This window comes from Mauremys reevesii, linkage group 11, assembly GCF_016161935.1.
Source record: "Mauremys reevesii isolate NIE-2019 linkage group 11, ASM1616193v1, whole genome shotgun sequence".
NCBI lineage: Eukaryota > Metazoa > Chordata > Testudines > Geoemydidae > Mauremys > Mauremys reevesii.
In genome coordinates this window covers 38,887,820-38,906,480 of record NC_052633.1, presented here as the reverse complement: position 1 = coordinate 38,906,480, position 18,661 = coordinate 38,887,820, and the positions used below count along the sequence as shown (strand labels likewise).

Here is an 18,661-nt window from a genome sequence, read left to right as displayed (position 1 = left end):
GCTATGATACTGTGGTGATGGGCACTTTGGGAGTTTGTTTAATAATAATAAAAACATAATCGACTGTTTGTCGTGACACTCATAAATTGTGGTGTAATGCCTCCAGAGTTTACAGTCTGAAAAAATACAATACAGTAAATGGTTCTAATTTTTCAGCAAAATACATGTAGTTTAAGGAATTGAAGATATTTGAATTGATGTAAATTTTTATTATTAGCAATACATCAGGCTGCTCACAAAGTAAAATCAGTTCACTATAAATCAGAGTAAGTATGGTGGTAGATTTTCAGAGACTGATAATGTTTTCTGTCAGTTGTTTGTCATTACATTATATTCATCTGCACTTGTTCTTTAAGTAGCAAGAGCTGAAGATTAGAAAAGGTTATTCCATTTGTCTCCATCCTCCTCCACCAAAAAATATGTTCTCTCCTCTCCACCCCCAGATTTGTATGTGTGTGTCATTAGGTGTTTGTTCTTATATTCCCTTTGTTGAGAACTGTCTGTCACCATTATTTTTTTTTGTCTGTTTATGTTTCAGTCGACCTCTTCAGGATGGAGATATTATCAACATTGATGTCACAGTGAGTAATTCATATAAAAAATAGTCTTTGATCAACTTTACAATTGCTAGTAGCAACAGGAAGAGCAGTAGATTGAAAATGTGGAATGCACAGATGGATGTGCTGTTTATTTCTAAGCCAAGGCACAAGCAGCTGGTTTCCTTTTTTGTTTTTAACTCTGTGTTTATTCCAACTAGACCCAGGCCTGACTTGAATTTAGGGCTGGAATCAGATGCACTGAGATCAATGTTGGCCTAAGTGAAATGTCAACCCAATCCTGCTATGTGTCATGTTTTTGAGAAGGTGTAATTGTTATTGATCCACTGTGTAGTTAATGCAGAGCACCACAGTACTGGGCAGCAGCTGAAGACAGATATGTATGAGATGAGCTAACATGAAGAAAGCCAGCATTTTTCCTTCACTCTGCCAAGATTGATCTTCCTCTTCCTGCTGATTTTGAGTGGGGCCTGTCATTATCTTACTCTGTCATTAGAGGCTACATTGGCCTGTGTATGTCAGTCTATTTGGACAGCAACTCTTTTGCTAGCAGTGTTCCCTACATTTATTAAAATCCCTGAAGGTAGTGTTGTGTTCCATTTCAGGTATAAGAGCCTTGAACCCTTTACTCATAAACAGATAGTGTGATATAACCATTGACTTAACATTTTCACAGAATGGTCACTTATAACATTTAAATATAGGCTGACCAAATTAGCATTAGAACAAGAAAGTATGGAAACAGAAAACCAAAGTGTGATGCTTTTTGGTATTTTCATTTATTGAAATGGGGATTAACCATGCTTTGTTGTTCTTATTTTTGTCCCCCTGCAGTAAGTTTCCCCAAAGCTTTGGCAATTTATTTCTAGTGTATACACAAATGTATTCCTGAATTCTAAACATTAGTTTACAATAATAAATGGTATAGAATAAAGTTATGTTTTGTAAGGGAAAGTTTTTTAACCATTAAAGAATTTCCTGATACACTTATCTGTACCGATAGTTTGATATTTTGCTTACCATGGGCCAAATTCACCTCTGGCATAAGTGGGAGCAGCTCTAAAGTGCCATAAGTCTGACCTCGCATTTAAAGCTTTTTAGATAGCTCTTTACATTATATTTAGTCAACTTGAACTTTTGCCCCATTATATCATTCACTTATGATCCTGTACTGGGTTTTTTAACTTGGTTTACTGCATTCCACCTTACTCTACACTTTCTAGCTGTAGGTATTTGTTCTATTTGATTTACATAGAATGATCTGTATCCTTCAAAATATATTTTTGGCCTTAATCCTTGGCTGGTTTGAATTGGTGTGACTTCACTGATTTTAGTGGAACTATGTCTGTTTACAGCAGCTGAGAGAATCTGGCCTCTTCTTTCTTTAAATCAAATCTGGTTTAAAGTTAATTTTGCTTCTTTTTTTTTATTGCCCCCAAAGATAACATTAACTCCTTAGATTAATAACAAAATTCACATTCATACAGGTATTTTCCACAGTGACTATGCTAAGCATTTTTACATCTGTTTTTCTTTGCTTTCTCCACTCCTCTTCTTTTCAAATAATATTTGATTATATAAGAGAGGTATTTTGAGTTTTTCTTCTGTTTAACCTCATAAAACAAAATAAATCTTGCAAGTATCCAAGAATATGACAGTTGTGGGAGCAGCGTGCATGAGTCTTTGACTTCCTATCTTTGGGGGTGTGTGTGTATTATATATATATCACTGAAAATAAACATTGTGTTTTGTAATTGCTCATTTCCAATATGTCTGAGGAAAAAATATTGCTTTGTAGTGTTTATAATTGACCTATTAGTTTATTTTTAATGAGAAAAACGGACATTTCACAGATGGAAACAATTATTATGGACATAACAGTACAGTTACAGTAGACATTCTACAATAATTTGTTTATGGATGTGTACAGGATCTATAAAATGATTACATAATAATCTGCCAGCTATCAAATGTAAATACTTCACAGTGAGTGCAAATTATCTAGGAATAAAAAATTAAATGTATTTTACACAAGTGGGTTTGTGAAATTTCATAGATGAAATATAAAGGCATTTTGTTGACTTAAATCATGTTGCCTTTAAAATTTCAAAAGAATGATAGAAACAAAAACATTGTGCTTCACCAACATACTACAGCTCTCAACCATCCATTATCAAGTATTGTGTCCTACATCTTAGTTCTAGCACTGGCTGTTATAGAACTAGCATACCTTACTTTGTTATTGTAATTTATTAATGTAAAAAATATGTAATTGTGATAAGCGGGTTGTAGAAACCCTAATTGTATTTAAGAAATTGTTTTAATAGTATTAGATGAGTCTTGCTTCATTAATTTAGATGCCAATCCTCCAAGCCCTCAGTGCGTGCAGTTCTTATTAAAGTCATGCAGAGCTTGCAGGATCAAACCCACCCCCCACCCATGTTCTATTACAATTGTGCTCATTTTTCTGACATGGTAACAGTCAGATTTTTTACAGTTTTGTGTCTGATAGATTGAGAGTTGCTCTACTAAAAATGATCTGGTCCGATTAAAAGTGAACCTGCTAGAACAAAAACTGTCCTATAACATATAACAACATAATGAAAAGCTGCAGGGATGTTCTTAACTGGCAGAAAAAGGTGTATAGCTAAGGTCTTGAGTCCACTCTCATTGGAGCCAGTGAGAGAAGGATGGCGCCTTTTTGCTGAAATTCAACTTTCATTATAACCCCTGTTACCACTCACTCATAAGTATATCTACAAAATGTTTCAAGTCTCAACTTTAATATAATATTTTTTGCAGAAAAGTGTGAGAAAAATATTATTAGTCATTTTTTGAGTTTGGGAGTGGGCAAAGAATACTTGGCCATTAAAAAAAGAGTCACAAATCTTCTTGCACAAATAGCTCACAAGTAGCAGAACTTTAAGCACTGAAGTGTGTTAGTCTCTGAAGAGTAATGGCCTACTAAATTTGAGAAAAAGATATTTTATAACACCAAAGTTATATGCAATTAAAATTGCCCTTTACATATGCACAGAAAAAATTGAATAGTCTTTTAGTTACATTATAGCCTGAAGTACTGTGGAGCTGCAAAACCATTTTTAATGCCACATTATAAGACTTCACAGTAAAAGAGAAGGGTTTTCCTGTGTTTGTAGAGAAATCTATAGGGTGCTGTAGTTCAAAATTTACATTGCTGCTGAAGAACAGTTACATAATTTCATAATCAAAAAGGTAGAGGTTTTGTGTATCTAACAGAATGCTGCATTTCTGTTGTGTGCAACTTCATAGTGCCAGAGCTACATTTTTTTTTCTTTTTTTAAATTAAACCATGGAAATTAAATGCAAAAACCTATGCTAATGCAATGTTACAGTTTGAAACTGGAATTTAAAAAGTAATGAAGTGAAATGCGCACAACATCAGTGACACTGTACTGGGTTATACTAACAATGAATTTGACCTAAGCTTTTCATAGCTATGTTAGTTTACACACATTACATCTTTGTAGTAGTTTGGATTTCTAATCAGGCTGTCAAATGTATATTTTAAAATTAAATTTGGGTGATATTCACTGTGGTGTGAGAAGCCAATAAAAGGCCTTCCCAGCCACTAACGCCAGGTGTAGGGACAGCCTCAGCACCCCCTGTATGCTGTGAATAGGGTCTCTGCACTGCCTAAGACAGTGTGTAGGAAGGCATTGAGGTCAGAGAAGCCATGGGATCTACAATCATGTCAATCCAGTGGCACCAACATAAGCTATACAGGCAGGTGGCATGGACAAGCAGCTGCAGCAGCTACTATCCCAACCCATAGGGTGGTGTAGTATCTCTGAGAGGGCTGTGCTGCACCCCGGCCCTGTTTTGGGAAGTGGATTTCATCCTCCTCAGACCCACCTCTTGCACATCTTTGACATAAAGGTCAATTACTCTAAGGCAGGGTTTCTCAAACAAGGGTCACTGCTTGTGTAGAGAAAACCCCTGGCGGGCCAGGCCGGTGTGTTTACCTGCCCCGTCCGCAGGTCTGTCCGATCGCAGCTCCCACTGGCAGCGGATCGCTGCTCCGAGCCAATGGGAGCTGCTGGAAGCAGCGCGGGCCGAGGGACTTACTGGCTGCTGCTTCCAGTTTGAGAAACCCTGCTCTAAGGGCTGGTCTTCACTACAGGGAGATCACACTGCTGCAATCAATGCAGAAGGGGTCAATGTAGCGGGTCTAGTGAAGACCTGCTAAATTTACAGCAGAGCGCTCTCCAATCAACCCAGGTATTCCAGTTCCCTGAGAAGATTAAGGTAAGTCGATGGGAGAGCATCTCCGGTTGACACAGCACAGTGAAGACACCGTGGTAAAAGTTGACCTAAGCTACGTCGACTACAGCTACGTTATTCACGTAGCTGGAGTAGTAAAACTTACTTTGACTTATCCCGGTAGTGAAGACAAGCCCTAATTTCTTGTAGATTGAATGAATGTAATCGTTTGTGTATCTGGGGTTCTTAGAACCTTCCATTTTTCCATTTCCAGTATTTGTTCAAATGTTCAGCCCTAGACATAAAACTGAAGGGTTTTACATATAATTTGTCATTACAATTGTACCTCAAAGTTGTACATTTTTTGATCTAATTTCTAATATTTTATTTCCTCTACCTTATTTTTACAAATTGAGCTTGAAGGCAATCTAAAAAAAACCCTGTCTGTTAAAATAGATAGGATGAATTTAACTAACAGGAGATCTGTTTCTGAATGTAAAACAAGAAAATGTCTTTACATTTCTACATGTATTTAGGTTTATTTCAATGGCTACCATGGTGACACTTCTGAAACATTTTCGGTGGGCAATGTGGATAAATCTGGTCAAAAGTTAGTGGAGGTTGCCAGGAAATGTAGAGATGAAGCAATTGCAGCTTGCAGACCAGGGGCTCCCTTCTCTGTAATTGGAAACACAATCAGGTAAGCCTTATACTGACAAGTAAAGGGAGGGCTGGCAAGTGGGACAAAGGTTATTGGTGGTTTGGTATAAAGCTGATGACATGTTTTATGATTCAGAACCATCATTTCAGTCTGATATCAGTATGTGAACTGCCAGGCTATAATGTTGTTCTTTGGATAAGAAAGATTTTAAAAAGTGAATTACACTGGGGTCAGCAAAGATACCTATAGAAAGACTCAAAGATGTTTATCAGACTGCTGTAGTTTTTGATTAAGAGGTGTGATTTATAGTGTTTTCCATCCATTTTTTTTTATTATTTTTACCTGAAACATCAGATCTTCAATAGAATCACTGTAAGAAGATTAAAAACCCACATTCTTTTTGTTGTATAACAAATAATGTTATAAAGGAATTAGTCAACATCAATAAGTCACTTTGCTAAAAAAGTATAAAAATATTTAGCTCAGAAAATTCTTACCTTTCAAGCCAGAGTGCACACAAATATCATAAAGGAAAGAGCACCCACTTGAAGAGGTTTTCCTATTTTGTATTTGTTCTTTTATATAAAAGTAATCTTTGCTTTTGTTACTGTTGGTTTGAATTAAAATATGTCATTATTTCCTGAATGTACCTCGTTCTTTGAAATTTTTTTTCAAATATTATTTTTTTAAATAGACACATATACATTTTCTTAACAGGTACCTCATTGGTACTTTTGTGAATATTAATGGATATGACAAACTATTGCATGCATTCTGATTACTTAAAAGCTGCAAGGCTTAGTCACTTAGAAAAGGTGCTGCCTTTTTTTCTTTGTAAATCTTCAAATACTTTAAGGGGAAAAAAAGAGAGCGGCAAAATATCGGTTAGATATATTTATAGCTTTAAAAATATTGTAACAGAGTCTGAATCAAACTTTAGTAAAACCTCTTTGGGTTATATCTGAGAAGCTTTTATTGAAGACTTTGTACAAAATTGTGTTTTTGACAGTTTTAAATTATAGGCTAACTAGCCTGGGGAAAAAGGATAGTGTCTTTCTGTTCTTTCATAGGAAATGTTGAATCAGACCCCTACTGGGAAAAGAAATTTAATGCATATCTCACTATCTTACTGTCCATGAATATAATAGAAGTGAATTCAAAATGTAGTTTTATTTTTGCAAATGGGATGAGTCGATAGAGGCACCTCATATTTTTGAACACCTAGGGTTCAACAGATTTACTGGTGGTGCTCTTGCATTTTAACAAAATTTATTCTTGAGTAGAAGGGGGCACAGAACACTAGATTCTTATTCAAGCATTCTATCGAGCTCTGCATTCATGGCTGTGTCTAAAGGGCATGTCAGCCTTTGATTCTCTCTGAGAGGTAATTATCCTTTTCCTGTCACGGAACAACAAATGATAGCTAACTACAGAGGCACATTTGCAGTAGTCACATTCATCAACTGCAGAAAAAAATTCAATTTAATTGTGCAACACAGCTGCACATAGGCTTTTTGAGCATTTCTGTTGTTCTCACTGTCTTGCTATTCCTCCCTCCAGATCTATTTTTTAAACTTTTTTTTTCTGGTTATTTTTTCCCCCTTTTTGTCTCTTCTTCCATTTTTACTCTCTGTACTTTCTTGTTAAAGTAATTTTCCTTTGTGGCTCTCATTCTTTTTTCCCCATTGAAGGCTATGAATGTAGAAAATTATCACAATTACTCATATAATTGAGCCTCTTTGTAGCAAGTGCAACTCCAGTAGCCTTTCTCCATCATGAAAATGGTTTCATTATAGGGTTTTTCATATTCTCTGACACCATCTACACAGAGGAACAGGCGTGCAGATGAGATGTACTAGGAACAGGGTAGATCAGTAAGGTCACAGTAGGAATAATTAGCTCTGCTATGGAAAGAGCATCTAGGCCTTTTACTGCTACATAAATGTACTGTCCATGGCTTTTAGTCACAAAAAAACTTACTAACAAATGGAGCTCCCGCCTACTACTTTGAAAAAAAGATTTGTATCAACACTACAATTTTCCATCATTAAGACTAATAACACAGAGCCTAGTATACATCAAGGGGAATAAAAAGAAAAATCTCACATTCAAGTGGCGGCTGGGTGCTGACCTTTGTTCCCTTTTTTTGTGTTCAACTTAACTCTTCACAAAAAAGAGCCACACGCCACACCAACATGCAGGTGAACTCCAGCTAGTGCTAGCAAAGCATGGCATTCAGTTGGAAAATCTGATAAATCTCCATGCAAGATAATGCATTTCATTACAGATTCACTACATTAATTCTAGCTATATTAAAAAAAAAAAAAAAAAGAATTGAAAGTGACATTGGATTTTTCACTGTGTTGGTGCAGAGGTCAGTTTTCTCACAGAGTGTAAATATGTATGCAAAGGCTCCATTGAAAAGCAAATTAATCAGAACTAATGCTTGTTCAAAACTGCGTACAAAATAACAGATCATGAACTTTTTTTTAAAGATTTTATTGTGCAGACTATTTTAATGTGCTGTTTTCTTTAAAACTACTCTTAACACGAACTCTGATGAAGGAATGTCCTGATGTGTTGAATCATCATTTTCTGTATATTTGTCATTTTACATTTACATATGCAGTAAAAATCTTAGTTCAGTGGAAAAATATATAATATAAATACCTGTAAGCAAACACCTAAAGCTAGAAGAGTTCAGACCCATCAAAATGGAAATGTGACTAGCCACCCTTCATCCCAACTTTTGCTATAAAGCAGATTTACATAACATATCATACATACCAGAAATAAGCAGAATATATGATTATTTGGGATGGATGTGGGTGTAATTACAGGATCGAGATGGATGTGCATACTTTAGTATATTCCTTGTTACAGTGGCTCAGAAATTCTGTGTTTTAAATTGAATATATAGTATATAGTAGCTCTTCAATGTCAGCTGAAACTTACAAATAAAAACATTACATGAATAGATCAGTTTCTTTTGCCTATCAAATTGCTAATCCTTTGCTAAGATTCCGGTTAAATTGATGGCAAAGGTCTCATTGACTTCAGAGGGAGCAGGATTGGGCCCTCACGTTCTATTTTCTTATACCCTTTGTGATGCTTTTCTTTTAAGATTAAATATAGTTTGAATTATAGTTTTTATACATGTATACAGTGTAGTTGTTATATAGTGAGTTTAGATATGTGAAAGTGTTGTGAATATATAGATCCAAACAATGTAAATGTGACATAATTAAATAAACCAGTTTCAAACTCAGGAAAAAATTGCAGTGATGAAAGTATTAATAAATGGTTTTTAAATGTTTAACTCATAAGTATATGTTTTGATATTAATTTAGAACAATATAAAGCAGATTTAAAAAAATCTGTTTCTATCAGATTATGCACATTTAAACAATAAGTGGCTCAGGCAAAATAAGTCATTTTAATGTCATCTGTGATAGATTTTCCTTGACAGCTACTGTAAATTACAATTACACTGCTTCTCTCTACACTTGAAAGTAAGCATTGCAATAAATTATCTTTTATTTGAATCCATCATGTCTGCTTTTCAGAAACAGAGAACCTCAAATAAAAGTTCAACACTATTGTAAGAAAAATACAGTAATTTGTGTTCCAGTTTGAAACCAAAATGTACCTTTCTTTCAAAAAACAATTGTTGGCTTTCAAAAATATTACTAATTATACTTCAACATTTGTTGTCATTAAAGGGAATCCCTGAACTTGTGCATTCCCTCAATCTAAGATTACTATTTAAGAGAAAAATACCTTTAAAAGCTTGTAGTTGGATTTTGTAATATACCAAATGAGGTTATATTGTAGCATTCAAAATAAATATTTTCTTCATGAGCAAATATGATTTAAACTAGTGATGTCTCTGTAAGAATATGCAAAAAAATAGTAATGTCATTCAATAACCATAGTTTACAAATACTATTGTAAAGAAAAATGTGATTTTTTTTTAATTCTAAGGTGCATTATGCTTTCATATTACTCCCTAAGCAAGAATTATTTTCATAGCTTTGATATTCTTGTCCCTGTTTGTTGAGCAGTTTTCTTGCCTCATCAGTGTGGGTCAGATCTATTTAGTAATTTTAGTCTGTTGTTGTTGTTGTTGCTCTTTAACACCATTTCAGTTAAGTTTTAATTTTTTGGTAGGGAAACTGGAATCTACAGTTAGAGGGTCAGATTCACCAGTAGCCTGCAACTGCTTTATGAAGCAGCCTTAACCTGTCTTAACTGGCTAGTTAACAGCTGCTTTGTGTCACCAAAGCACAGAGTAAAGCCGCTAGAGTGTACCACTATAAATGCTTACAATGGGATTTGTTTCAGTTGTGTTTCTTTGGTGATTGCTCAGTGCATTGGGCCAGATCTGCCCTCCTGTGGAAAAACCTTCAAGAGAGGGTGAAAGAAACTGCCAAGTTCTCCCCATTTTGGCAAGGAATGGGATTTGACATAGATCCCTCTTGATCCCCCAGGACCTTAAGGGATCTGCTAGAGGCACAGAACCAGCTGTACGAGGGATCTGTGCCACCACATTGGCACTGGAGCCCCTGAGCCTGCTCTGCAGCTTCCTGGTAGGAGGGCTCTGGGGCTTACCTCAGCCACCTCTGTCCCTAGAAGACCTTTGAGAGAGGTTCTACAGCATCAAGGGATCGCATTGTAAAGAATCCTGTCCTGCCTCTAGTTGCATGTAGCTTTTCTGCGGCTTGCCTGTAAGGTTTGTGGAGGGATGATGTGTATCTGCCTATTGTCCCATCTTTCTGTATGGATTCCTTTGTTCACAGAGGGCAGTCCATAATTTGGGCAACTGTGGGAAGAAGATGCTCTGGTGGTGGCTGATGTCCCTCTTTCCCCCACCACTCATAGGAAGGGTGATATCTGAGTGCAGACGGTTGCCATCCTGGCATCTTGGTGGGAGGATCTGGCCCATAGTGAGCAGTCCTGAGTTCTGCTTACAGTTCTGCTACTGATTGGCTGCGTGACCTTGCTTTAGATATTTAACCTCTCTTTGCCATCTGTAAAACAGGTATAATACCCAGGGCCCTGTGCACTCTGCAGCACACTGGGCTAACATTCCATGGCAACCACCAGACTAAAGTCTGCTGCAACGTTAAATTACTGTGTTGTCACTCCTGTCCTTCCCACTCCCTAACACAGCTATGGCTCATAGCTGAAAATACTCATTGAGGTAAAACTTGTCAATGGTTGTTTTCAACAGGGATTATTTTGAAGAATGGGTTTTTTCTCTGTGCTCTCCAGGCAACCTGGCTCTGCTCCCAAGCCCTCATTCCGCCATGTTATCCTGGTAGCCAGACTCAAGACCTTTTCCCCATGAGTGCCCCAAGGGAAGGGAGAATTGTACAGCTCATCTCCTTGCCAACCAGGGCCTCAGCACCAGGGATATACTTCGGGCAGCCTGGCTCACCAGTTATATGTTCAGCTACCTCCACTGTCGGACTTCAAACTGGAGTTCACCTCTGGCTCCTTGATCTGTTGCCCAGTGCCATGGAACGGTGGCAGATGCATGCACTGTTGTCTGATGAACAACCTCTTCTGGAGAGAGAGTGAGGCTAGTGCAGGCAAATCCAGGTAGGGCAGGGAGCCAGAAAATTAAAACATTGAGCCCCAGGCTGCAGCAAATGGTGAATTCCATGCCAAAAATGCTGAGTTCCATGGTATCTTGGGGAAGAATCCCAAAGTCCACAGCCCCAGCATCACAGAGCCCACAGGGCGCTGACTGAGAAGGGAACCTCTCTGAGTGATGTTTCAAACTCTCTGCTGACTCAGGAAGACATCACTGGATCAGTTTACAGTCAGTTCATAATTACAAGGTTCTCTCTGCACTATCAGGACTAAAAGCAATTTAAAAAAAAATGAATGCAGGGATTTTGGAGCACAATTTGTTAGCAAGACCTTAACTTCATGAATGTGGAACTGAGGAATGCACAGGACCCTGAAGATCTCCCCTCACAGGTGTTAATACTTGTAGTCTTTTAAAATTCTCGGATGTGAGGTGCTACTATATGTACGTGCAAATATTAGAAACAGGTTGAAAGTGGCTGAGTTTTATACCTACAGCTTTTTTCTCCACAGATGTTCTGAACAGCAATGCAGGTTCATACGATACATTACATTTTATGTAAAGAACATCCATACTCTTCACTGTTTATGGGTGAAGAGGAAAGGTCAGCTGAGTACTTCAGTGCAGATGTCAAATACATATGAGCACAAAGATCCCTATTTTGATCAGACTGTAATAGCATAAGTAGTGATGCTAATAGAGTTGTTTTCATGCTCTTGAGCAAGGAAGAGGCAGAATTAATACAGTGCACAAGAACTACTTTCATTGTATGAGGAAGGAAAACTCTCTCAACCTTGTCTTCTCATGATGATGGCCATGGTGCTCCTAAGAGCAACTGCTGTTACTTCTAAATTCTTAGTGTTGAACACTATGCTCAGTGTCTAGTTGGATGGTGCACACTGGAGCTTTCCATGCAAAGATACTTAGAGGACGTAGCTCCTAGATAGAAGACGACTATGTATTGCTATGGTAGAAGAGTTTTGAAAAGAAATCCTACAGCAAAGTTGTACGCCTGAAAAAACTGGCCCTGAGGTCTATCAGCCTCTTTGGATGGTATAAGAGGGACACAGGCAAAACTGAATAGTGAATGGGATTGCTCTTGCACTGGCCAACATACTTTAAGAAAAATAGAGGTGGAACAAAAGCTTGCCAAATGTTGCATGAATGGTCTTCCACTCCTCCCCTCCCCTAGGGCAATTGTTTAAGAATATTTCATCCTTACATGAAGTGTTGCTTGTGTTGCACTAATTCTGGTTTTCTACAACTCACACCAGTTCACATTTTGGTCTTTATATGTTAGCGAATAAACTGTAATTTTCTAATTCCTCTCCACATCCATTACTTCCTCCTTGGCCTTTACGTCGTCATATCCAAGATGGATCCTATAGGGCTTTTCCATCTCTAACTTACATTCTTTTTTTAATGTTATTTAAATTGTGTACTTCATGAGATAAAAATCCCAGCAGAATGGAGCCCGAGATCTTGTCCCATTACTAGCCATTTCTGCCAATAATTAGGAGAGCCTTAAAGAAGTTGGGGATATCTTACCTTGTTTCCCTTCAAAATCAAATGAAGTACGATCAAACATGCTTGTTAGCTTGGAAGGCAGATACTAGCTAACATATGGAACCTATATATAGATACTAGCTAATATATAGCTCTTCAAGCAACCATTTTAGATCTGAGCTTTGTAACATTATTAACCACCATTGACCTGATTCTTCACCCTGTTATGCTTGTTTTACAGCAGCATTACACCACTTACTTCAGTTGTAGCATTGGTAAATCTTGGCCTGTGACGCATAAAGGTGTGAATATCCCAGCTTCTATAGGAAAGCATTTAGCAGTGTGTTTAAGTACTTATCTTTCATATTGACAGAAACAACCAGGTCCACTGGATTTGAAACCAACAAATTCAGCTTTTCAGTATTTTAGGTGGCATTTTTTTAAGTGTAAAACTAGTCCTTTGTTCTTTACAGTACTCCTGTTTGGTTTTAGAAATTGGATGGAAGTGATATGGATGAGCACAGCTTCCATCGTGGCTGATCTCAAATTAATAAGATAAAGACTTATTTGCAGGTCTAAGATAATGTTGATACATATAGTAATTTGACTTTCCTAATAACTCAGGCTGGTGCTTGTAAAGGCTCTGCTTGAGGTTCTGATTCTAATCTTTAAAGCTTTGAAAGCACAGCTACCTGAGAAGACCCTCTGTCTCTGCAAATAGCTGAGCAGAGGGAAATCATAGGCCTAGGCTGAAACATTTGGGGACTGGGGTAGAGCATTCTTGAGGAAGGACCCTTAGCTATAGAGCCGTATGCCTCCAGAGAGCAGGGTTCATCCCAAATTCCTCATCTTTTGGATGCAATGTAAAACTTTGCACAGGCCTTCCCTAAACAGATAACGGTGACTGCAGAATATCCTTGCACTGTCTTTTCTGAAAGGCAACCACCGGGAACAAGCCTACATTACAAAGAGGCATAGAGAGTAGCTGAGTGATCTGGCCCTGTTTCAGCTCTGACTGATATTCTGGTGCTCAGATATTGTGATTATGGACATGTTAGAAATAGGTGGACTAAGTATAATTAGCATTACATGGATTTGCTAGACTTGTAACTTTTTTAAAGGGCCACCGACTGGTCGTCCCCAAATATGACCACCTCTTTTTTCTTTAATCTCTGCAAAAATCTGTGTTTGCAAAAATGTGTGTAAATCTCTGTGTGTAGAATCCAAACAAATGCCTCAGTGTGCATTTCCCAGCTCATCTGCAGGGTTCAGACTGCTGCTTGGTGGTATATGGAGTCTCATTTAGTTGGTAGCCCTGCCTCAATTTCTGTATTATTTAAGTTTTATTTACAACAAATAGGATTCTAGCAAGACAACCCGCTGGAATATAAACTGACCAAGTGCTCAGAGTCCACAGTGATGGTGGGAAAGCTGGAGCCTAAAGATGACAATTGCACTGGCTACATGGTTCCCTGTTCTACCGCTGATAATTCCAGAGACGCCTGGCTACTTTTCGATTGTGGGCGGCGTTAGAAATTGTGGGCGGGGCTTAAGTGCACCTGGACTCCTCCCCCCCCCCAAAAAATGCCGGAGGAGCCTCTACTAACGGTGTGAATGTGTCATTGTGTTACACTCCAAAGAGATTATCACCAGCCACAGTGCGTTATAAAGATTTATTGTGAAAGTACCTAGTGTAACTGCTACAGCTTGGGGCTAATGCGTTAGTGAGGGTTACATATTCTGAAACGCGGGCTTTGCGAGGGTCTGATGTCTGTTGGAAATGGGCTTTGTCTCTCTCGGTTTTTATCTTAGTATTTTATGTTTGGTGTCCCTTAAAGCCGCATAGCACATCAGAATGATTTCCGAGTCTGCCCCTACTTTGTTGGGCATGGAATAGGATCTTACTTCCATGGACACCCTGAAGTTTGGCATCACGGTAAGAAAGTCCATTGTGAAATCTTACTGACGTATTTTAAACGCAACCCAGCTGCGAAAACCGAGCCCCCTGCCCAGGGGTCATTGCAATCTCCCAGTCCTGAGCCAGCAGTAGCTCCTCTTCCCTGTGAATACAGCCACCCTCCTTATTAATTACTTGACGAGCTGGCTGCCGGAGTCCCAGGCACTGGGATTACTTGTTTGGGAGAAAAGTTTAAATTAATAAAAACAAAACCTCGCTGCATCAATATCCCAGCAGGGTCCGGCTGGTTTCTCTTCCCCCTTTGCAGACCGCTGACTGCTGCTGTTCAGCTTCATTGCATCCCCCAGTGCTGACAGCCGCGGCGGCAGCGTGCGCCTCTTGGGTGAGTTCTAGGCTGCGCGGGGGCCCAGCCGGGCGCCACCTCCCCCTTGGGACCCCCGGCCGCGCTGCTGGGCGCGCCCCCTGGCCTGGCCGCCTCGCTGGCGGGCAGGTCCCTGCGCCCTTTGGAATCAATGGACAATGGTTCTGCCCTTGAGTTCGCCACGAGCAGAATCGGGCCCAGACTCTGCGCTTCTTATGGGCTGGGGGCGAGTTAGTGATCAGCGCTGCCTGCTCAGCCTCGGCCGGTCCCTCGCACCTTCCTCCCGCTGCCAGCCCCTGGGCCAGCCTCGCAGCGTGCCCGGCGGCCCTAGCGCCTCCTTCGGGACGCTGAGCCGGGCCAGGCTGCAGACACGCAAGGCTCTGCAAGGCCTTCAAATGTAGTTTGCAAACTATTTCGAAGGCCATTTGAAGCCTCCCAGAAAATCCCAGCGGCAGCTCAGTATCTCTGACTAGGAGTGAACCACTTCCCCGTCTGCCAGGCGTTCCTTGGCGATAGGGTGACCAGATGTCCCGGTTTTATAGGGACAGTCCGGATTTTGGGGTCCTATTACTCCCCCCCCCGTCCTGATTGGTCACATTTGCTGGCTGGTCACCCTACTTGGCGATATCACCCCTTGCAGCGGAGGCTCTCTTAGGAGGACACTCATAACGTGTTACTTGCTGCATGTTTAGAAGAGGTCTAAATAATATCTAAGATCACAATAGATGGCAGACTGGAAAGCAGGGCCTGGGCCGTGCTCTCCCCTGAAGCAGACATTTGAAACACCATCCCTAGATGACGACATATCCTATGCCAGAAATATTAATGTCTGGATTTTGTTTTGCAACAAAAAGCCTCCACTACAAGAATAAGAATCGGCTAAACTTTTCTGTTTGACAAAATGCAACTTTACCTGCAGGCTTTCCCCTTGTTATCGTCAGTTTTGTTCTTCAGGAACAACAGATAACTTGTTTAAAGCCGGAAAGACTAGCGATCAATAAGAATACAGTCCCTATTTCATTAGTTTTCTTCACGGATAGTCATAAACTGATAGAAACTGAAAAGTTTATTGCAAAACAAACAAAAATTAGTGAACTGATTAAATTTTAAAATTCTGTAATTTCCTTAGAAGTGAGCCGGAACTCAGAATAGTTTCATCTATGCTTAACAGAGTGATCTTGCAGGTCTTATACGTGGTTTGCTTTGCTTTGAGTTTGGGAAGATTACTTTAAACATTTTCCTTGGCTGTTTAAAGGGAATTACCTTACATGGTAGCTGCGGGACAAAAAAGGGATTTTTAAAAGCAAGTGTTGGTTACATTTACTTAAAAAACAAACAAAAAACCCACCCACCATAAAAGCATTTTTGTTTTCTTTTGTAGACAATGACAGTGATTTGTTAATGGAAGAGGGAATGGCGTTTACAATAGGTTAGTAACTGTTGTGATTTTTTTTCTTTTGCTTTCTTTTTCAAAACCACATCCCTACCTTTTCTTTCTTTGACTATCTGCTCTTCAGATTTTGGGATTTCGGTTAGGCTAACCCCATGGGAAGCAGATTGAAAATAGCCTTTACATTTTCGTTTGTGAAATAATTCGTGGAAATAGTTGCCAAGTGATAAGATCTGGGAGAGGAAAATCCTCCACAAAATCTTATTTAATAACAGATTTGATCCATATTTTTGTAGTGTAGAGACTTATCCAGCACATTTGGACTGCCTTTGCAGAAGTAGTACAACCTAATTCTGTTACCAAAGCAATGTTTTTAACACCAAGCTATCTGGTGACTATTATGTCATTTGCTTCATGACAGGAGCTGTTGTGTGGTTTTTGATGTATTACATCCTAGCTAACCAGTCAGAATCCTTTCCCTGGAAGGTTGAATGTGCTAAATACCAATCATAGAAAGCTTAAGGGGGGAAAAAAGCCCTCTTCTCACTGTGTGCCTAAATGGCGCAGCAATTAGAGGGAAATCAGAAAATTGTTGTTTTGCTGATTTAATGAACATTTTAAGCCTGTTTTTAAAAATTCAAATATTTTAAAACTATCTGCTGTTTTTAAGAGTGGTTGGTGCTTTGGTTATTATCCACGGGGTCTTAATTAAAGCTTGATTAAAATGCCCTTCTTTAGTCTTTCACGAAAAAATAAATGAGTAACGTCATACCTCAGAGTTTCCTCTTCCTCCTCGTTAGTTCTTATGTTAGCGTAGCAATACAATTTAAAACCTCTACCTTTGGGGACCCTTTCTTTTCAGAAACAGGATAACGATGTGTTGTGGCCAGTTTAGAAAACGTTTTTTCCCCCTATTACAGAGCCAATAATAATGGAAGGATCGCCTGAATTTAAGACCCTAGAGGATAAATGGACTGCAGTTTCTGTAGACAATAAAAGGTGCCTGAATTTACTTCTTATATATTTTAAACTGTGGAATTGATCACTGACAGCCGGACGGAATGGGTGAGTTTCATAGGCTCTGCTAGCCACCTTTGCCCCCTAATAATTGCTAAATGTGTATTTCAGATCAGCCCAGTTTGAGCATACCATTGTCATTACCTCAGGAGGAGCAGAAATCCTTACAAAAGTACTGGAAGAACCTTAAGGATGGATCAAGACTGGCTGTCCTGTGCTCCTGGAATGTCTATCAGCTTTACCAGCGCAGAGGAGGTTTCTGGAACTTTTATGAGGAATAGGTGCTGTGGCTCCTTAGAGGAAATGGAATGGACAGCTTGTAGGGCATAATGTGAGGGGGACATACTGCGGATTATTACCTGATAAGTATTTAATAAAAACCAGTTGATTTGTGTAAATCTTGAAGCTACCGTGCACACTCTAAAAGCAAGAGTTTGGGTTCTTAATTGTGAAGGGCTGGGGGCAGATACACAAAGCTATTACTCCTGCTTCCAGATGCTTACACTGGACAAACACGTATCGGATGATACTTAGTAAATGCAATTGAGAAGACAGAGGGAAATGGTAGTTTCCTAGTATATCTGAACTGTGGAGAGCTATGGAACAATTTCCCTTCGTTGTGATTAGCACGCTGCTCTTTTTCCCAAGCTTGTGATCTACGCTAGTAGGAAAACTAAATAAATACATTAAAATGCTTAATTTCCGAAATGTGGCGTTTGTGCTCTCAAACCCAGAGATCATATTCCTCCTGCGGGCCTGCGCACCAGCGGCCCTCTGCTCTCTTGGCTCGGGGTTTTTTTTTTCCCTCCCACACAAGAAAAAGTGATTACGGGTGAGCTAAAACGCGTCTTTCCCTTGTCCGGACTGTAGGATTAACCAGCTCGCCCCTGCTGTATTGAACATTCCTTTTTCTAAAGATCTCAGCTGCAGTTATGAGAAACTCATTCCGCATTTTTGAACGTTTAGCAAAAATGAAGAAGTGGGTTAGACTCCTAGTTACATGACCCCAGCTTCCCCTCAGCTGGTTGCTTATCTGGGGAAGTTTGGACGTTTAATAAGAACTGCAACTGTTCTGATCCCATGAATATTGATAATAGCTAATAATTAATCCAGCTGCACAACTTCAAGATGAATTGCTAAAATCTCAGGCCGGACCTGTCCTGAAGATTAAGGTTTTGATCTGCCATTAGGTGGCTGCTAATCCCCCTGCCCGAATGTGTAAAGTGTTTTGAATTTGGTGTTTAAATACACCGGGTGCTGCTGCTGCGCTTGCAGATCCCCAGCCCTGGCACTGCAATGTCAGAGCCAGAAAAGTGACATTCAAAACTGCTACAAGCCCAACGGCAACTCGAGTCAGTTTTTGTTACTGACTTACTCTTCAGCCGCAGCAGCACTTGCCTTCCCTTTGCGAAC

At 39.4% G+C, this 18,661-nt stretch overlaps 1 protein-coding gene across 6 annotated transcripts in view; it reads left to right on the top strand.

Moving 5' to 3' along the window:
• METAP1D (methionyl aminopeptidase type 1D, mitochondrial) overlaps positions 1-18,515 on the top strand; it is a 60,161-nt gene extending 41,646 nt beyond the window's left edge. For 5 of the 6 annotated variants that reach the window (XM_039495499.1, XM_039495494.1, XM_039495498.1 and 2 more), the window contains exons 5-10: positions 539-581; positions 5,336-5,499; positions 14,401-14,498; positions 16,223-16,270; positions 17,152-17,230; positions 17,360-18,515. In XM_039495499.1, coding sequence (XP_039351433.1) covers positions 539-581; positions 5,336-5,499; positions 14,401-14,498; positions 16,223-16,270; positions 17,152-17,230; positions 17,360-17,438 — 511 coding nt within the window. In that variant the 3' untranslated portion in view covers positions 17,439-18,515. Of the gene's footprint in view, positions 1-538; positions 582-5,335; positions 5,500-14,400; positions 14,499-16,222; positions 16,271-17,151; positions 17,297-17,359 lie in introns of all 6 variants that reach the window. The other variant, XM_039495496.1, reaches the window with a different exon arrangement.
• The last annotated feature ends 146 nt before the right edge of the window (positions 18,516-18,661 follow it).